Source organism: Crotalus tigris, unplaced genomic scaffold (genome assembly GCF_016545835.1).
Source record: "Crotalus tigris isolate CLP2741 ecotype Arizona unplaced genomic scaffold, ASM1654583v1 scf7180000024153.1733885, whole genome shotgun sequence".
Classification (NCBI taxonomy): Eukaryota; Metazoa; Chordata; class Lepidosauria; order Squamata; family Viperidae; genus Crotalus; species Crotalus tigris.
Window position 1 is genome coordinate 1,029,230 of NW_024100414.1, and position 19,136 is coordinate 1,048,365.

At 46.8% G+C, this 19,136-nt stretch overlaps 1 protein-coding gene across 5 annotated transcripts in view; it reads right to left on the reverse strand.

Annotated features, from left to right (window-relative positions):
- Positions 1-284: 284 nt before the first annotated feature.
- Positions 285-19,136, reverse strand: part of MAPKAP1 (MAPK associated protein 1) — a 76,435-nt gene continuing 57,583 nt past the window's right edge. The window contains exons 9-12 of one of the 5 annotated variants that reach the window (XM_039322908.1): positions 15,747-15,887; positions 9,647-9,784; positions 1,309-1,406; positions 285-1,034 (exon numbers count right to left, since the gene is read on the reverse strand). In XM_039322908.1, coding sequence (XP_039178842.1) covers positions 909-1,034; positions 1,309-1,406; positions 9,647-9,784; positions 15,747-15,887 — 503 coding nt within the window. In that variant the 3' untranslated portion in view covers positions 285-908. The other 4 variants (XM_039322907.1, XM_039322909.1, XR_005554235.1 and 1 more) reach the window with 4 other exon arrangements.

The following is a 19,136-nucleotide window of genomic DNA, read 5'->3' on the forward strand; positions in this document are numbered from 1 at the left end:
GGCCAAACCCAAGTCCTGCATCCATTCTTTGTATATTCTATTCTATTCTATTCTATTCTATTCTATTCTATTCTATTCTATTCTATTCTATTCTATTCTATTCTATTCTATTCTATATTCTACTCTACTCTACTCTACTCTCTATTCCATCCCATCCCCCCTCTTAAGACCTTTCCTCTTCTCTCCACTCCCCAACTCTGAAAAATCCAGTAATAAATTCTGGCCCAATCTGTACAGAGAACATCACACCCGCTTACCGAAAGAATCAGACCTTGCCATAAATCTTGAGAAAGAGTATAAGGAGTTTATTAGTAATAAAAAGGGGGTACATTTGTACTACAAGTTGGCTTGGTGGTGGAGGGTTCCCCCCCCCTTCCCTAAAAGAAAATGGATCGTTTCACCACCAGTGATCACCCTTGGGGGAGTGGAGGAGGGATGTGTGTTTGAGAAAGCGGGGAGGGGGTGGGGTTGATACAGATTGAAGTCTCCCCCATCAGGGTTCAGCCTCTGTCTGGGCTCCTTGCTGAGTGCCTAGCCAGCCTGCGGCAGCTTTCCCACTGACTCTAGAGAAGAAAGAGGTCTAGAAAAAACAAACCAAAGAGAGAGAGAGAAATTCAATTGTGACATCAAGCCTAGACGGGCCCCTTCCTGGAGGCCTCGGAAAGCAGCCCGTTCTCCTTGGGGTTGATATGGCTCTTGATTTCCATCCGAGGACGACACCTGTGGCCGACAACGTCGGCCTTCTTCATGCTGATCTGTAAAACGAACGTTCGCAACTGCGGTTGGCGGTGGCTAGCAACCGCCAGGCCGGAAAGCTCTCTTTGAGTCCCAGGCAACCGAGGGCATCTCCTGCTCAGCCCCGAGAGTAGCCAGTGTCTCTTCAATTTGGCTCCAGGCCAGCCCGGCCTTTATTGCTGCCCCATTCTCTTCTCCTTTTGGAAGCTGAAGCTGGTCCTGCGACTCAGTTTCCTTTGCTTCTGGGCCAGGTAATCCGCCCGGGCTGTGCTGGCACGGGATTCAAGGATGTAGTTCATCTGAAAGAAACAAGTGGGGGAGAGAGAGAGAGAAAGAGAGAGAGAGAAGGAAGGAAGGAAGGAAGGAAGGAAGGAAGGAAGGAAGGAAGGAAAGAAAGAGAGAGAAGACCACCTGTTTCAACCAGCCTAACCAATCATGGGAGGCTGGGAATCTAGGCTGGCAACCCCTGGAAGGACCCCCCCCCAACTTCTACCCTATTGGTTAAGCCATCTGGCAATTGCTGGGTCAAAGGGATTTAAAATGGGGCACCTCACGCATTTCCTTGGCCCTTACCTTCAGCACGATCTCGTTGACAGTGGCAGAGTCAGATTCAAAGTAGAGATGCTTGTAATCGTGGTTGCTGAGATAGGTGAGCTTAAATATTGCATGACCTGCCAGGGATGAAGGAGGAAGAAGAAGAAGAAGAAGAAGACAAGGAACAAAAATGGTGAGGCTGGCAAAAGTTTTACAGTATTTTTTTGTACAAAAAGGCATTTTAACCAGTTTTTCCCAAGATAAATTAAAGCCCACGGATGCTGCAACCGTCGTTAAGCGGGGAAAATAGTCACAAGCTACTTTCTCCAGGGCCACTGTCCCTTTGAATGGTCACTAAATGAATGATTGTTAAGTCGAGGAAAACGTCCCAACGACCGGCGTCTTTGCATACGAGAGGGACGACAGTTAAAATTTCATGATAAATAAATAAATTATTCCCCCCCCCCCCTTGCAAGGTTTGGGAGCTGCCACTCCAGAAACTTTCAGCAAGCTGAGGGTGGGCATGACAGACGCCTGTGCGCTTTTGTGTGTGTCTGTGTTGTGGGGAAGGGAGGGGGAAGAGGACCCACAGATGGTGAGCTTTGCATACCATCGGCAGAACAGACGGGCGAAGAGGAAAAATGACATCCTTCTCCTGTCACTTCAATTCCGGGCACAGGAGTGGTTTTTGGGGAGAGGAGGAGCCATCAGTATCTCCCCCTCCTCAATATTGCTTCCTCAGAAGAGGGGAAGCAAATATTGTTCACCGACATGTGAGTGGACAGTCACTAAGGAAACTTATATTCTCCCATTTAGCGCAGTCATGGGCGCATGGAGGATCTCTCAACCGTGGGCCTAACCCAGCCCATGGCACCCCAATCCTGTTCCCTTAGCCTTAACATAGCTCTAATATGAGCTTGTTGCTGGTTAAAATGTCCTCTTTGTTTATCCATGGAAAGAGGAATAAATAAATCAACAGCCATTAGTGAACTTCTTAAACCGTCCCACAAACATTTCGTCTTGACCGCAACTTATAAACGATGAATATTTCAACGAACATTCAAACACTGGCAATTCAGATTTCATGTATTAAGCCATTCTCTCCATTTATTTATTTATTAAAAAATGTGTTTGGTCCCAAAGTCTGAATGAATTTATCTACAGAGATAGCCTCGTCATTTTCACGGAGATTTATCTGCTTTTCCCGGAGTAAATAAGATTTGAAATCTTGTTTACAGTAGTTAATTCTCCAAATAACCCCAAATAAACTGAGATAGGGCCAGCAAACCTGGAGATCTTCAGTTTTTCATCACGGCAGGTTAATCCAACCCTGTCATCCCAGGTTAATCCGGAATTATGACTTTGCAATTTTGGTCTGATGGACGAATGACTGACCCAGGATTGAAATCCACAAGTCTTAAGGTTCCCAAGCCTTGGATAATCCTGACCTAAAGAGATAATTTGGGGTTCTAGGACTTTTTTTTTTAAACATGGGCTCCATGTAACCCCCCCAAAAGGTAAACAATATGGACACAGCCCAGGGGGAAAGGGGAGGGTCCCCCCCCCCAAAAGGGGCCTGGCAGCTTAGTGGGCAGCCAATGACCCCCCCTTCCGTTGCCGGCAGGCTGTTATAGTAGGACCCTTGGCCCAGCTTTTGACTGCTCGCCCTCTTCCCGCGTTAGAACCTGATGATTTATCTCGCCTTTTCAGTTCGGGGTCTTTCGCCGCTGACAGAAGCAGAACGTGGAACTTTATTTCAAATTCTTATTTTTAGCTTTTGAAAGAGTCAGCCCTTTTCGGAGGCCATTACCCAGTCAGGGATGTCAATAACGCTTATTGTGCAGAGAGTAACAGGAGGCTGTGGGTTCAATCCATCACGGATGACACATCTCACTAGGCGTGCGTGCTCGCACCTGTCAAGAAGGAGCGATCGGGTCTTCGGCACGCAGGAGCATCTAGAATCTCGGCTTGGCAATGGCTAGTTTACACCCAGATTGTTTGAAGGGCGTTATCCAGACTGGGATAAGAGCTTCCAAGTCCAACGATCACAGCCAGCACCAGATTTTTTCAATGCACGCACCTGTCCTTGTGTTTGAGGTTATGATCACCCTTAAACGAAGGCATGCCAATAAATGGGTTTGGTTTTATTAATTTCAGGAGCCTCGTTCTGAACTGAAAGACTGTCTTTGGACAGTCAGTCAAGTAATTTAACGGAATAACAGAAGAACAGAGTTGGAAGGGACCCTGGAGGTCATCTAGTCCACCCCCCTGCTCAAGCAGGAAACTCTATACCATTTCAGACAAATCTCTTGTTAAAAACCTCCAGTGATGGTGCGCCCACAACGTCTGAAGGCAAGGTGTTCTACTGGTTAATTGTCCCCACCGTTAGGAAGTTTCTCCTTAGTTTCCAAGTTGCTTCTCTCCTTGATTAGTTTCCATCTGTTTCTCCTTATCTTGCCTTCTGGTGCTCTGGAAAATAGGCTGACCCCCTCTTCTTTGGGGCATCCCTTCAAATTTAAGGCTGTGTGTTATTCTCTCTACCATGAGTGTGAGTTTCTTCTGGGGGTCCAACTTATAAACTCTTGCACATTGCCCTAAGATCCAGGAAATTGTTGATTTTTGCAGGCAGGGGCACTTCTTTACTATGGCTTTTCGAGCTGTCTGTTTTTTTTTTCTCGTGAGGTCAGAGGTCTTGAAAAATACGACAAGGGGCCAAAACGCTACAGATCTCCTCCCCTTCCGAGCTGCATCTCCGTAACTGCCCTGCTTCCCCTCGTGTTTTGGAAGAGATAATAAGTAAACCAAATTGCACTAAGCATCCTTTCCACGTTGCGAGGAACGGTTCCTTCTCCGGCGCCTGCACCTCATCAATCACGCCATTGTCTGCTTGAGAGCCGAGCCTTGTAAATGTCAGACCCACTCAAGTCCGAGAAGACGAGAATCCGAACATGGCAAGGAGGTTTTAATTGGGCGGCGTAATTAAATGGGCGGTGGAGGGGGAAGAAGGGACGAAGGGAAGAGGACCAGCGAAAGCTGCTTTTGACAGGGGAGAGACGTCTTTGATGGAGAAAGACTTTGAAAGGGATTGAATAATAACAGAAGGAGAGAGTCGGAAGGGACCTTGGAGGTCTTCTAGCCCAACCCCCAGCTATACCATTCCAGACAAATGGCCGTCCAGTCTCCGGTATTGGAGCATTCACAACGTCTGGAGGCAAACCGTTCCACTGATTAATTTCAGGGAATTTCTCCTTAGTTCTAGGTTGCTTCTCTCCTTGCTGAGTTTCCATCCGTTGCTTCTTGTCCTGCCTTCAGGGGCTTTGGAGAAGAGCTTGACTCCCTCTTCTTTGGGGCAGCCCCTGAGATACTGGAACGTTGCTATCGTATCGCCCCTCGTCCTTCTCTTCATTAAACTAGGCATACCCAATTCCAGCAACCGTGCCTTATATTTAACCTATTAGTAATCTACTTCGGAGAGACTATACATCAGGACATCAAACAGAGAGTCTCAGCAAGAGCGTGACAGTCTTACATAAGTGCCTGGGCCAAGGCAATCATACAATACTCCCATTTTACAGGTGGGGAAACTTGAGAGAAAAAGAGAGAGAAAAGCTGAGCGGCCAGACGGAGAGGGTGAACCCCAGCACGCATATTTCTATTGTCATTGTTTCTACTGCAGTATATATTGGGATGGTTTTGAGGAGTCTGCTTCCCATTTTCTGGAAGGCTAAGGACCAACCTCATATAATCTCCCACCCTCCCTCCACCCACCCACCCACCCACCCTTTCTCAACTTCTCCAGACTGTTAACCTGATTTGCGAAAGGTTAAGGCCATCTGTTTATAGATTTTGTAAGACGGCCCAGCTAACTGGAAAGCAGTTTTTTCAGGAGAAATGGCAGAGTATAAATCACTGTAATACAGTAAATAAGGAAAAACAAATTTCCTTCTCCAGCCTGGGCCATAGCAGTTGGGGGGGGGAGGTTTACCCTCACCGCCAATCACTGGGACAAGGGAAGGAGCACTATAAGGGGAGGAATACAAGGACCAGCGTCAAGGCCTCGTGGCCCAGTTCATGATCTTAAATAAAGCAGGTGGTTGCTAAGGATATAAGCTGCTGCTAACCCTGTTTGCAACGGGAGAGAAAAAAAAATCTCTCCTTTTAAGCTCAATTCTTCTCCCCTTTTACAGGTGCTGATCGTGGTGGTGGTGGTGGAAACTGGCAGGAAAGCATTCTATTCGGGTGAGTTGAAACGATCAACTCGAGTTTAATCTCTTTACAAGGAGGGAAAACCCCACTCCCCTACTAACACTGACGAAGTTCCCTAGTTGGGTAATGAAACGTCTGCAAGAAAAAAACAAACAAACTCAGAGAGCATTAAGGACCCTCACAGTCCTCCTCCTCCTCTCCACACACCCCACTCCTTCTAGCACTGATGATGTTCCCTAGTTGGGTAATGAAATGTCTGCAAGAAAAACCACAAAGCTCAGAGAGCACCAAGGACCCCAGGGTCCTCTCCTCCTCCTCCTCCTCCTCCTCCTCCTCCTCCTCCTCCTCCTCCTCCTCCTCCCCCACTCCCTTCTAAACCATGTTATCTACCTTGGCAATGAAACCTCTGCAAGGAAGCAATCAAGCTCAGAGAGCAGCAAGGACCCCACAATTCCACCCTGAACTACAAATATTTTCTTCTCTTCGATGAAAAGATTGTGATTTTTTTTTCCTCCTCTATATTTTTATGGATGTTACTGTCATTTCACCGAGGGTTGGGAGCCAGCCAAAACCGTTAGGCAGTCGGGCTGCGTACAAATTTAGCCAATTATTACGATGTCCGCAGCTCGGCCCCTCTGAACTGAGTTCTGATCCCAATCCCCCCCTTGGTGCGAACTGGGACTCGGCAGCAGCCCATGAAACCTTTGGCTTTAAATGTCTCTGGGGTATCACCCCAGAAGCAAACGAACAACACCGGAGACTCTATCACAAACCCAGCCTGAACCATGCTGGAGAAAGTTGTTGTGTGCCTGTGTGTGTTTGTGTGTGTGTGGGGGGGAAAGGAGGGTTCCCCCCCTGTCTTTTTTCAGGGCGAATTCAATGGGAAGGAAGACTGACCCATGAAGCCACATCTCTCAAACTGTCAGTTCTGCTGGCAGCTCTTGAAGGGAAAGGGGTTCAAAGGTTGCAGGGTAGAGGAAAAGTGTGTGTGTTTGTGTGTAGGGGGAATAAGGGGGGGGGAAGCAGCACTCTGCTTTGGCACTAATATGCCTTCTTGGGGGGGAAGTGTTGCTCCTTCATCCTCTGGCTTTAGGCAGCTTTCATTAATCTTCTCGCTCTCCTCCTTAACTAGCCATGCAGAACCGCTCAATAGCAAGAGACATAATGGGAAAGCCCTGTGCCTATTACCAGGTTAACATTCTGTTAAGCCCCGGCACAACAATGGAATGGCGATCGGGAGGGTACCTTAGCAGCCAAGAGCAGCCACCAGGCAGGAAGAAGGAAGGAAGGAAGGAAGGAAGGAAGGAAGGAAGGAGGAGGAGGAGAAGAAGGAGAAAGGGGAGAAGAAAAAGGAATAGGAAGCAGGAGTAGGAAGAAGGAGTGGGAGGAGGAGGAGAAGAGAAAGAAGAAGAAGAAGAAGAAGAAGAAGAAGAAGAAGAAGAAGAAGAAGAAGAAGAAGAAGAAGAAGAAGAAGAAGAAGAAGAAGAAGAAGAAGAAGAAGACGACGACGACAAGGCTTCTTCTCCTTCTCCTCCTTCTCCTTCTTTTTCTTTTCCTCCTTCTCCCTACTCCTGCTTCCTCCTCTTTCTTTTCCTCCTCCTCCTCCTCCTCCTCCTCCTCCTCCTCCTCCTCCTCCTCCTCCTCTTCCTCCTTTTCACATTAAACAAAATCTGGTTCTTGTCCTCAACTTGATGATAGTCTGGACCACCGTCCTCTGATTTAGCTGCCTCAAAACTGAACCCTGTGGATCTTTTCTTCCTGGGTTGCTTTTCAACTTGGTGGAAGGGATGTTCACGTTTTGAGGCTGATGAAGGAATGACTTCTCTCTTCCTAGCCTGCCCCGCGATCTTATCAGCAAAGTGATAGATGTTTGCCTCAGAGTTTACATCAAAAATTATTCCCAGGTCTTCCTTGAAATGAATTATGGCAGAAGGAGTGAGGCCGAGGAGAGATAAAGCTTTTTGAGTTCTGCAATATATTTTGTTCCCCCGCTTTTATCTCTTGTAACACAACCGTCCTCCATCTCGTCTTCCCGCACCACAGGCAGCCACCAAGTGTCACAAACGGATGGCTGCGCCATTGCACCCCCACGGAGACACTTTTTGCTCTTTTGTTAGGAACAGACGCCTTCTCCCAAGGTATGAACTTGCCAGGCTGATAATCAACTTGTTTCCTTAGCCTGGCTAGGCGTGTGAACACACAGGAAAAGATTTTGCAAATCTTTTTTTTTTCCAAATAAGGGCATCCCTGAGCATAATAAACCAGCCGTCTATCAAATCAGACCTACTGCCTTATTTCACCCAAGGGACTCAAACTGCCCTCCTGGAACTCGGCGCCACCCAGCACAAGGGGGGAGGCTGCCAGTAGCACTATCCCCTGCCCCAGATTTCTAGAGATCCCCAGAATTTGATCTGATTCCAAGATCTCATACAATCCTATAGGGGGGAAAGCATAATCCTATAGGGAAAACAACACTGACTTTTCAGGAGATTTTCAGCGTTCTTCACCCGGCTTCCGACAAGCAACACCAAGGAGGGAAGCCAGATTCGACCCCATGATTCACTTAAGGACAGCCTTGTTTTGCTTAAGAACTGTGGCCAAAAAAAGATAATTAAAAAAGTTTTGGGCTCCTTGGTGGTGTAACTCAAGGATCCACTATGTGCAAGAATCTAGTCCATTCAAGTTCAGTACTCAATCGGCACCAGAGAAGAGTCAATGGAATCCAGGAGGGTTTGGACAGGGACCGTTGGTGGCAACATAACGACTCTAAGCTAATGGCACGTTTAATGCCACCCTCTCAGCTCTGCCTGCTCTCCTTACGAGTCTTGTCAAACCTCCGGTATCCCTATTAGAATCTGGTCAACCATTTCCTCTGCAAAGGGCTCCTTTTCAATCAGCTCTCTTCTTGGAATCATCCCTCAAGATTTTGCCGGTTTTTGAATCGCGGGCGAAGGAAGCGTCTTGTTGTTAAGAAGGAAGATTTAAGCCTTAATAAAATCAGCTGCCATTTTTATAGCCCCCAGAAAGAGGCCCTATGTCTCAATTAAGCACACATAATATAAAGTCTTAAGGAAGCCACATAATAAGCTTAATGTGATTATGTCCCCGGGCAAAGCATAATTTAAAGGAAATTTGATTCTCTTAATATCTCGTTAACATTATTGGGGGGGGGAAGGGACAGGTTGGGAACCGGTTCCAAATACCCCCCCGTCCACCGTAGAACAGGCCCATGAATAGAACAGACCCAGGGCCAGCCCAAAAAAGGTTGGGTCAACGCCATCAGCATCCTATCTGCTTGGCTAAACATTCAACCAAAACCACGTAATGGAACCTCAAGACTAATTTCCTTTGATGAACGCGCAAGCCTTATGATCTGGAGCGGTCTGGTTTTGATCAAAGCCGGCAGGTCCACAGAAACGTGACATCCATCAAAACAGAAAGCGAGTTGTGTTATGACATCACATCAGAGTTCTCTCTAGATCAGCTCTTTCCCAAGCTCGGGTGCCTGCCAGATGTGCGGAGGTTGCAGCATCTGGAAGGCTCGGCCAGGCCCAACCGAGGAAGAAGGCTTGACCTCCGTGCGTTGGGAAGGTGCCCTCAGATGGGGAGAATTGGGAGAGGGTGGTCTCGGCTCTGCTTCCCCCAGATGTTTGTTTGTTTGCTGCTTCTTCTTCTTCTTCTTCTTCTTCTTCTTCTTCTTCTTCTTCTTCTTCTTCTTCTTCTTCTTCTTCTTCTTCTTCTTCTTCTTCTTCTTCTTCTTCTTCTTCTTCTTCTTCTTCTTCTTCTTCTTCTTCTTCTTCTTCTTCCTCCTCCTCCTCCTCCTCCTCCTCCTCCTCCTCCTCCTCCTCCTCCTTCTTCTTCTTCTTCTTCTTCTTCTTCTTCTTCTTCTTCTTCTTCTTCCTTCCCCTTCTCCTTCTCCTCTGGAGAGTCCCCTACAACTTTCCACTCAGCTGAGAAATGGCTGGCTGGGCTAAGGAATTCTGGGACCTGCTTCACCAATCTGGAAGTCAATTGGGGAAGCTGGTTAAGATACCAGTGAGCGCCCATCAAGGGTTCAACTGGCCCAAGGAAGACTTGGAGGATCTGTCCAGTTGTCCATTGGCTCCTGAGGGGAAAGAGACCAGGGGACACCGAGACGAGGGCACCAGAAAGACAAGACAGGGGGGCTTACTTGGGCTCTTCTCCTCAGCCAGATCGCAAGTGCAAAGGAGCTCCGAGTCGATGGAGATCGGCTTCTGCTTAATCCAGAACTTTGTGCTGGCTTTCTGGTTGGTCACAGGATCGACCTCCACCTTGTCGCCGGAAATACCTGAGGACCCAGAGAACGTCAGTCAAAGGAGGAAGGGAAACGTCACATTCAGGCACGGGAGAAGCAAATAAAATGTCCTGCCCCCCCCATTTTTTTTTGAGTGTGACAACATACCATACCATTAGTAGGAGAGAGGTGTTCGTGACTACCAGCATTGTATGTGTATTCATGCTGGGAGGAGGAGGAGGAGGAGGAGGAAGAAGAAGAAGAAGGGGAGGAAAAAGGAGGAGGTATAGATGGAGGACAAGGAAGAGGAAGAACAGGAGAAAGAGGGATCAGGCAAAAGAGGAAGAAGAGGAAGAAGAGATGGAGAAGCCAAGAAAGAAGGAGAAGAAGAATCAGAAGAAGAAGACTTAAACCATTATTCCACTGTTCCAACATGCCCAAACAGCAACCTGAGAAGTTAATTTACTCCGCAAGAGGCTGGGTAATTTATTACAGATTCTATTATGGGTTGGGGACACACACACACACACCCTTCCAATACAATCCTCTTCTCCAAAGCAACAACAACCTTGCCTCTGTGCAGAGCTGCAACAGACCGGCAGTCTCATTGCTTAAGTTACAATTACAAGGTTTCTCTGTTGACACCGGTGCCCAGACCTCTCTCTACACTTTTTCATCGTGGCAGCTGTGCAGGGAAAGACTTAAAAGTAATTACATTTTTAGGTCAGGAGTTATAGGTCAAGGTCGTCCCCAGAAATAGGGAAAAGGAATCAAGAGTATTTAAAAGCAACACACTGGGGGGGGGGGGAGAGAGGCGATTCCTTTGTTTAGAGTCAAAATGATGCCGGAGCCCTTTCTATTTCTTTCTTTTTCTTTCTTTCTTTCTGTTTTTTAGAAGGAAAAAAAGATCTTTTACGGCAAAAAATAGAAGTCAGAAACGGCTCTTTGTTTTGGACTCGTTTTGCCCAATTTATTTCGATCAGGAAAATCATCGCGAAACCATCACAACAAAAGAGAGGTCTCACGTCCAATACAGTCTAATTCTTGCAAAAATAAAATGAAACAAATTCTCTGCTTTTCTTTGTCTCCACGCCAAGCTTCGTGGCTATAGAAAGTCTTGAGTGAGCTGAGGAGGGTCCTGCCGCCTTTTTTTTAATATTAAAATTGGAAACTGAGACGGTGGAATTAGAAGCCCGTCCAAAGAGAGTTTTACTAATTCCTTAGTCAATTTGCTTTCTTGGGTTTTATTGCTCGCTTGCTAAGTAGCCTTTGCACAGCCCAGAAGAGAAGGTGATCGAAACACACAAAATTGAAGTTTTCAAGAAAACAGCGACAGGGGTGACATCCATCCAATTGTCTACAGACAGCAAAAATTCAGAAACAGGAGCCAATTGTATTTAAAGCAACTGCTAGGAGCCTGAAAGAAAGCTGGATTTGCTTCCTGGTGTAAGTGAGAAATATTTTTTTGGGGGGGGGGGAGAGAACCACTCCACATTTTAGGAGACAATCCTTGTAAAAAAATTGTGTTTTTTCTCTAAATAGCCAATAGCTATTCTCTAAATAGCCAGGTAAGGGAAACACATTTTTGAATGTGAGAATAAAACCATCAAATCACGTATTAGCTCACTATCAGGAATCCATTGGAGAATAAAGAATAGGATTTGTCTGCAGGTAAACAACCAAGCTTAGAGAACACAAGGACCCCACAGTCCTCCTCCTCCTCTACAAACTTCACTCCTTCTAGCACTGATGATATTGCCTAGTTGGGTAATGAAACGTCTGCAAGAAAACAAGCAAGCTCACAGACCACCAAGGACCCCACCATCCTCCTCCTCCTCACACTGATCACCTAGTTCAGTCATGATATGATGCAAGAAGTCAACCAAGTTCAGAGAGTTACTCATAGTTGTCCTCCTCTTCCTGTCTACAAACCCCTCTTCCTTTTAACAATGATGTCACCTAGTTGGGTAACCAAATGTCTGCCAGAAATCAGCCAAGCTCAGAGAGTACTAAGGACTCCATAGTTCTCCTCCTCCTCCTCCTCCTCCTCCTCCTCCTCCTCCTCCTCCTCCCTCCAAGCTCAAGACAGCACCAAGGAGTCCTGCGCTAGAGACATTCTCTCCTATCTTTGCTACGTCTCCTGTTTGTGGACTGTCCAAGTGCTGGCTTGACATTGGAAGGACGGGAGGGGAAGGGGAACCTACACCCGCGTGTTGTGTTAACCTTAGCTCCTGCGGGTGCCAAATGTAGCGTAACTTTCATTTGGAAGCTGACCACTCCGGGAGAGCCAGCCACAGCAACTCCACCAGCAAAGGCACGTTTCAATTAATCAAGCCACGCAATTTGTCACCGGTGCCTACCCCTCCCCTTACGAAGGACCTTCTTCCAATTACCCGTCAGGTCAAGAGCCCCAAAGCAAGCAAGGAGGGTGGAAATAACAGGAGAGCACAAGATTCTTTCTTCGTTAGAATAATAATAATAAAAAGGTCTCTTTGATTGCAACTTTTCACTCCGGGCAGCTTCATCGTTAATAGCTCAAAATCTACCCATCTTCCTTGCAAAAAAAAATCACCAAATATCACAAAAAAAAAAGTCTTGTTTTTAAAATCCCAAAGAATGAGGCCAATTTAAAACAAAACAAACAAATAAAAAAAAAATCAGAAGACTTCCTGATCTTTTATCATGCAAATCAACCAGATCCTCTTTCCCTCCTGGGTGCGTCCCTTCGATAGTTTACAATTAAAATAAGTGTAAATAACACGGCTGGGGTTTTTGCTCTTTTCTTTCGATCTTCCAAACCAAACCAAAAAGAGAGAGAGAGAGAAAAAAAAGAACAAAAATACACAATTCTTTTTCTCGAATTCCTCGCGCCGCGGCGGGGTCTACCGCATTAATGCGCCCGTGTTAATTTGATCGGGTTTGTCAGGTAGCTCCAGTGGAAAATTATATAAAACTGTTCCAGATGAACAGATGATAGTGACATGAATTAAAGTGATAGAACAATAGTAGAATATAAACCAGAAATGACAGCCAAAGTGGCTGTTGATTTATTGCCATCCAGAGTGTGGTTCTGGGCTTCCATGTATATTAGCGGTACAAATCTGGGCCCATTTAGCGGAGAGATGCTCATACATACATCACCAACTGCTCCCACATGCCAAGGTCACTTCTCGTGGCATCAATCTTTTGGCTCCTTGGCTCACGAGTGTGTGTGTGTGCACGCACACCAAAGGAGGCCGAGGCTGGCTGGGTAGGGGGAACCATCTTGGAGGGGGTCCTTGGCCCCCCCTTCCCATCCCTTTATCACCTGGAAAGCACTTGAAACTTTCTATTATTTTTATCGGCAAAGGGTGGAGGTGCCCTCCCATTTATTACGGCCCCTATCAGTCCATCGTTGGCGCACAAAGCAGGGAACACCTGCGTTGGTTAGATGGCGCATCCTTTTTGAGGTGGGTTCCTGGGCTGCCTGGTCCCTCCCCTTTTGTGTGTTGGTGCCGGGTGTTGCCCCAACGCCTTGGAAACACACATTTGGAACAATACTTTACAGGCCGAGTGTGAACTAATATGCTATTCTTAAGTTCTGGTAATGTCGGGTGCGAGTAATCAAATCAACCCGTTTCGGGCTGAAGCTAACTACTTTATTGTTTTCCGCCTATAATGCAGGAATCTTCCTAGATTGCTTGCCTTCTTCCTTTGGGAACAGATTGAGAAGATTCCGTAGAGACGAGGGGAGGGCAATCCTGGATCTCTTGTGACTGTGCAAGAATTCAAGGCTAATTTCCTGCTTGATTCCTCCTCCCTGCCTAGCTGGGTGCTTCCCAACAAGCATTTTTTCGCTGCTTTAAGGGGCATGATGGTTTCCGGCCTTCATGATCAAGCCCGCATTGCGTAGAGTTCAAACTAACCACTTTATTGTTGAAGACTCCTTGGTACTCTCTGAACTTGGTTGTTTTCTTGCAGACCTTGCAACTGGACCTTTTTTTGTTTGTCCTGGAAGATGTTTCGCTTCTCATCCAAGAAGAACCGAAGAAGCTTCTTGGATGGAAAGCAAAATGTCTTCCGGGAAAAACAAAGGAAGTCCAGTTACCTCTTGGGGGAAAAAAAAGAGAAATAAAATAAAATCTGAGAAGATTTACTGCGTTCGTGCACCCTATTCATCACCCAGTCAGAGGATTAAAGGGATTATTTCTTGCCCCTCTTCACCCCGCCCTTTCTAATAGCTCCGTGCTCTTAACCTACTCCTCTTCCTGCCAAAATAAAATTCCTAGAGCGGGCTGCAAAAAAATAGGCCCTTTTGTTTCCAACGCTGTGTCACATTTCATCCCCAGACGCAGATGGAAAAGGAACACATGGGGTGGGGAAACCAAAGCTCGCTTAACAAATGTCTCGCTTAGCCACGGAAACATTGGTTGTGGTTGTTAAGTCGAGGACTACCTGTAGATAAACAGCTGCTGGGCAATTGACTGCATAGGGGGGGGGAGTCAATTATGGGGGAACTGACGCCCCCCCCCCCAGGCTGAGGCAGAAGGAGAGACGTGATGTGCAGAGAAACTACCCTTTTAAAAAAGCAAAACTTCATATGAGGATTATAAAATTAACAACACACAACTACAATTTTGTACGGAGACGGGTTCTGCCGCCGAGAAGGGAGCGAGGGATGAAAGGTGGAACAGCTCTTCCACGAATCCAGCAGGTTTTGTTTTGTTTTTGTTCCTTCAGCTTCGGTCCAAAGGAAAGCTATTTGTTTCTGCTAGCAGAAAGACTGGCTGGGTTAACCATTTGTCTTTGGTGATCTGTCCTGACCTTTTCAAGCTCTTATTTCTGACAGATTCCAGATACAAGTGAGTCAAACTTCCCTGGAAGGAAACTATCACCCCAAGATGGTTTGCTCAAGAGCAGAAAACATGCTGAAAGAAAGCTGCCCTCCATCAACTCCAGTATATAAATCCTTCCTTAACAAGACAACGCAAGGAGGAGGGAAGGGGGTAAATGGATGAAGAAGGGAAGGGCAGGAAAGGAAAGGGGAAAGGGAAAGGAAAGGAAAGAAGACAGAAAGAGAGTAGAAAGGAATGGAAAAGAAAAAAGAGAGAAAAGAGAAGAAGAAAAGAAAGAAAGGAAAAGATAAAGCAATGGGACAACAAAAAGAAAAACAAAAAAAAACTCTTCGTGGCTTTAACTTTTCAGGAAATAAATGTCACATTTGGGTCTCCTACAGACGTGTGCACCCCCCCCACACACAGAGACAGTCTTCATAAATGCAAGGGGCACAGTTTATATTTTCCCAACTTTGGGGGAAAAAAGCAATCCCTATTTAAAAAGAAACCTCGCTCAAATGCCTCCCCTTGCTCCTTCAGATTCATACACAAATCAAGAGGCTTCTTTCTCTGCTCCTCCTCCTCCTCCTCCTTCGGTTTGTGGGTTTCAAACAGCTGCCCTCAACTGTGCAGGCACAATTTCAACACAAAATGGGGGCTGCTGCAAACGCCGCTCTCTGGCTTTCTAAGACCAGAAGCCTCCTTTTTCCGAAGCTAGCATGAAGCAGGGGCATTTTTTGTCTCCAACAAACATCGTGCTGATGCGGCTGGGATACAAAAGTCAGATAACTGGGCGGGGAAAGCGATGCAGCCTGTGTATTTTTAATTTAATTTTATTTTGTGCCTTTCTGCACAAATCGGGTCTGATTTTTGGAGACTGCCTGGGCAAGTCCCTGCAATTTTCTTGGCCAGGTTTTCCAGAAGTAGTTGGACATTGCTACCTCCCTAGGGCTGAGAGAGAGTGGCTGGCCCAGCGGGCGTCGTGCCCAAGGCGGGACTAGAACTCACAGCCTCCTGGTCTCCTTAACTTCTGTAATTGCCACCTTCGGGCAGTTGGCTGACAATCAGGGCAGCCGAGTCCCAAATCTCTAGGAGGCGACAGGCTGTCGGTCCTCAGATTATGTCGTTGAAGGAGGCCGGGCACCAACCCGGAGAGGTAAAAGGCCGTGGGGAAAGGGCACCGAACACGCAGGCGGATTTACCTAACTGAACGTCCGTAGTGAACCGCAGCCTGTGGATCATGCTGACTTTGAAAGACTTGTAGTGATGGCTGCTTAGCATGTCTTGGACGGTCGCAATGTCGATCTGGGGGTCTTCCTCCGAGGTCTCCTCCCCTCTTGAGCCTCCGCCAAAAGAGAGACAAAGGAAGAGAGAAAGTGTGGTGGCCACTGAGACAAGGGAAGGCAAAAGGGGGACAATAGGAGGCAATGTGGGGGTCGGAAGGCCTTGTGGGGACTGGGCTGCAGTTCTGGGCGCACTTGGAGGAGAAAAGTCTGGACAAGTTTAGAGAAAAGCTACAAAAGAACATTTTGGAGCTGAGGGTTGAACTGTGGGGTCCTTGGTGATCTCTGAGCTAGGTGGTTTTCTTGCAGACGTTTCATGACCCAACTAGGGGACATCATCAGTGCTAGAAGGGAGTGGGGCTTGTGGGGAGGAGGAGGACGGTGGGGTCCTGGGTGCTCTCTGAGCTTGGTGGTTCTCTTGGAGACATTTCATGACCCAACTAGGTAACACCATCAGTGCTACTTAGTGCCATTAACACGGAGGATGTTGGGTCATGAAACGTGTGCAAGAAAACAACAAAGTCCCGAGAACATCAAGGACCCCTTGATGATAAAGAATCTGCACACCAAGCCTTGTGATGAAGCTGGTTTTCATGCTTAAGGCGGGACTAGAACTCACCGTCTCCTGGTGATCGGCCCAAAGTCACCCAGCTGGCTATCATGCCTAAGGCATAACTGGAACTCCCCGTCTCCCCGTTTCTAATCTCCCCTTAACCAGTAGATTAAACCGGCTCTCCGCTTTTAATGCATAGAATTAACATACTCCAGATAAACTAAGAAACTGAACTTGGCTTGAGCAGAAGAGGGAAATGAACGGCACTAAATGAATGGTTGTTAGTGGAGGGCTCCCTTCTAATGGGAGCAAAAAAAAAAAAAAGCCAGTTAGAATTTTTAAAAAAGGATTTTTTTTTTTTTATTCTATGAGATCAGCTTAACGCCGAATTGAAATTTCCTGCAGGGATCTTTCCCCCCCCACACACAGAGCCATTTCTATGCCAAAGACTAATAAAAGCATCTTAGCTGTAAACGATAATACAGATGCTTTTAGATAAAGTGGGGCGTGGATACAGTGGGGGAAATTGATTAAACCTCTTGCCGAAGACACGGAGAGTGACAGATTTGGTGGAACGCGCCAGCTAACGTCGCCTCCGTAGCCAAAACGACGGCCAGTTTTCCAGCTCTATATTTAGTCGCGAGAGATTAATGAAAATAATTAAAAAAAAAAACCATATAGACATGACAAGATGGCCTTTAGCAGAGAGTGGCAGTCAACTGGAAATGCGCCTTGCCAATTCCTGTAGGTTGATTCTTTGGAAAGTTTATGTCACCGGAAAACAGGCTCAGCCCCCTGTCTGAAATGGTACAGGGTCTCTTGCTTGAGCAGGGGGTCAGACTAGAAGACCTCCAAGGTCCCTTCCAACTCCGTTATCAGTCTGATCAACAGGGAAGGAGATCAAGAGTCCAGCTTAGCCACATCTGGAAAAAAAAAACACAGCCTTACTGAACAGGCTGGTCTCCACCAAATGGCTGTCCCCTGGGGGGAAAAAGACTAGCAGGGCACCCCCCCCCCCATCTGTTCAACAGATCTTGAAGTAGGCCTTGTTTACGGGCAGCAGCCTAGCAAATTGCCTCCACGTGCCGAACACAAAGAAATCACTCGTCTAGTTAAGTCGGCCGCTTCCGCCGTCATAAATGGAGGAAGGAACAGATTAGCTGGGGGATTTAAGACAGCCACCTTGTCACCCGCCTGTTCTGCCCTCTAATATCTTTGTCTAGGCACCCTGTTTTCTCCCTCCAGCTTCTGTCTTGCTTTGCTTAATGGAAGGATGGATTCCTAAACAGACAATGACTTATTTTATTTGCCCTGGCTGGCCTCAGGTATTAAGGGTCGGATTCAAACAAACCAACAAAAAAAAAAGCATCTTTAGTGCCACGCTTATTTCATTTTCTGCTTGTAGAAATGGCCCAGGCAGCAGCTATTTTGGCTCTTTAATGTCGCTGTCTTCCAGCTGTTTGGCCCTGCCTTCCGATCCAAGTCCGTCTTCGGCTGGGAGAAATGGGACGGGGTGGAAGAAGAGGAACGGATAAAATAGGCCCTGAAGAACCACAAATGGCTCCCGACAGAAGGCAGAAACCGAAGCTCAATTGGTACGTGGAGATTCAGGCAGATGGCCCCGTCATTACAATTTCACACCCCAATGCTACGCCGCGTGAAATCCGACAGGACTTCCGAATCTGTAAAATAAATCAGGTTTGTCTGACTTCCTCAATCCCTCCGGATAACTGGATAACTCTTCCCGTTGAGTTGGCGAAGGCTGCTGTAACCGGTTTGGCCTATAGAGAAATATGAATAGCTTTGGTCTTGTCATAACTATTTCTGTCTTGGGATTATTGTCCAGTCATTGAGTTGCGTCCGACTCTTCATGACCCCATGGACTATAGGTCCCTCTGTCCTCCACTATCTCCTGGACTTTGCTCAAATCCATGCTCGTTGCACTGATGGCCCTATCTAACCGCCTCATCCTCTGCTATCCCCTTCTCCGTTTGCCTTCCATCTTTCCCAACATCAGGGTCTTATCTTGTCCAAGGAATCCTCTCTTCTCATTTGGTGGCCAAAGTATTTGAGATTCAGCCAAAGGACATCTTTATCAAAGCTTTCATTTGACATCTGATGTCCAGTCCAACCTTGAAGCTTTAAAGCTTCTGGGATGGTTGAAGGTGCTTAACAAGTCACCCACCACAACTAAAGTGGGACTAGATGGATGGGTGCCAGCTTTCCAGTTGGGTATTGATCAAGTTGGACAATGTTTAGAGGAGGGCAGTGAAGGTACTTGAAGATAGGGCCTCGGAGGACAGGCTGAAGAAACTTGGGGATGTCCCATCTGGAGGAAAGTGGATTTAAAAAGTATATAAGTGTCAAGCATGAAGAATCAGAACCATACGTTGAATTTCAGTTAAGCTGATTTATTGCTCATACACCAAGAATTTAGCCAACTAAATTGGCACTAGATAAGAGTTGATGGAATTCAAGAGGGGTTGAACTTGGACTGTTTGTGGTAACGTAAAGACTCTAGCCTGATTCCTTTCTTGACTCCACCCCCCGGGCTCTGCCTGTCAGGAAGAGTGAAAGAAGAGGCTAGGAGAAAACCACCACGGGCAAACACCCAATGATTCCTTTTCAGTGGAATACTTTCAAGGGTAAACGAGGAGGGAAATTTTCAGAGTGAAGAATGAGGTTGGATTCTTGGACAACATGGAAGATTAAGCTGGACAATTCTCAGCGGTAACAAGGCGAGATGTTTTAAGGGC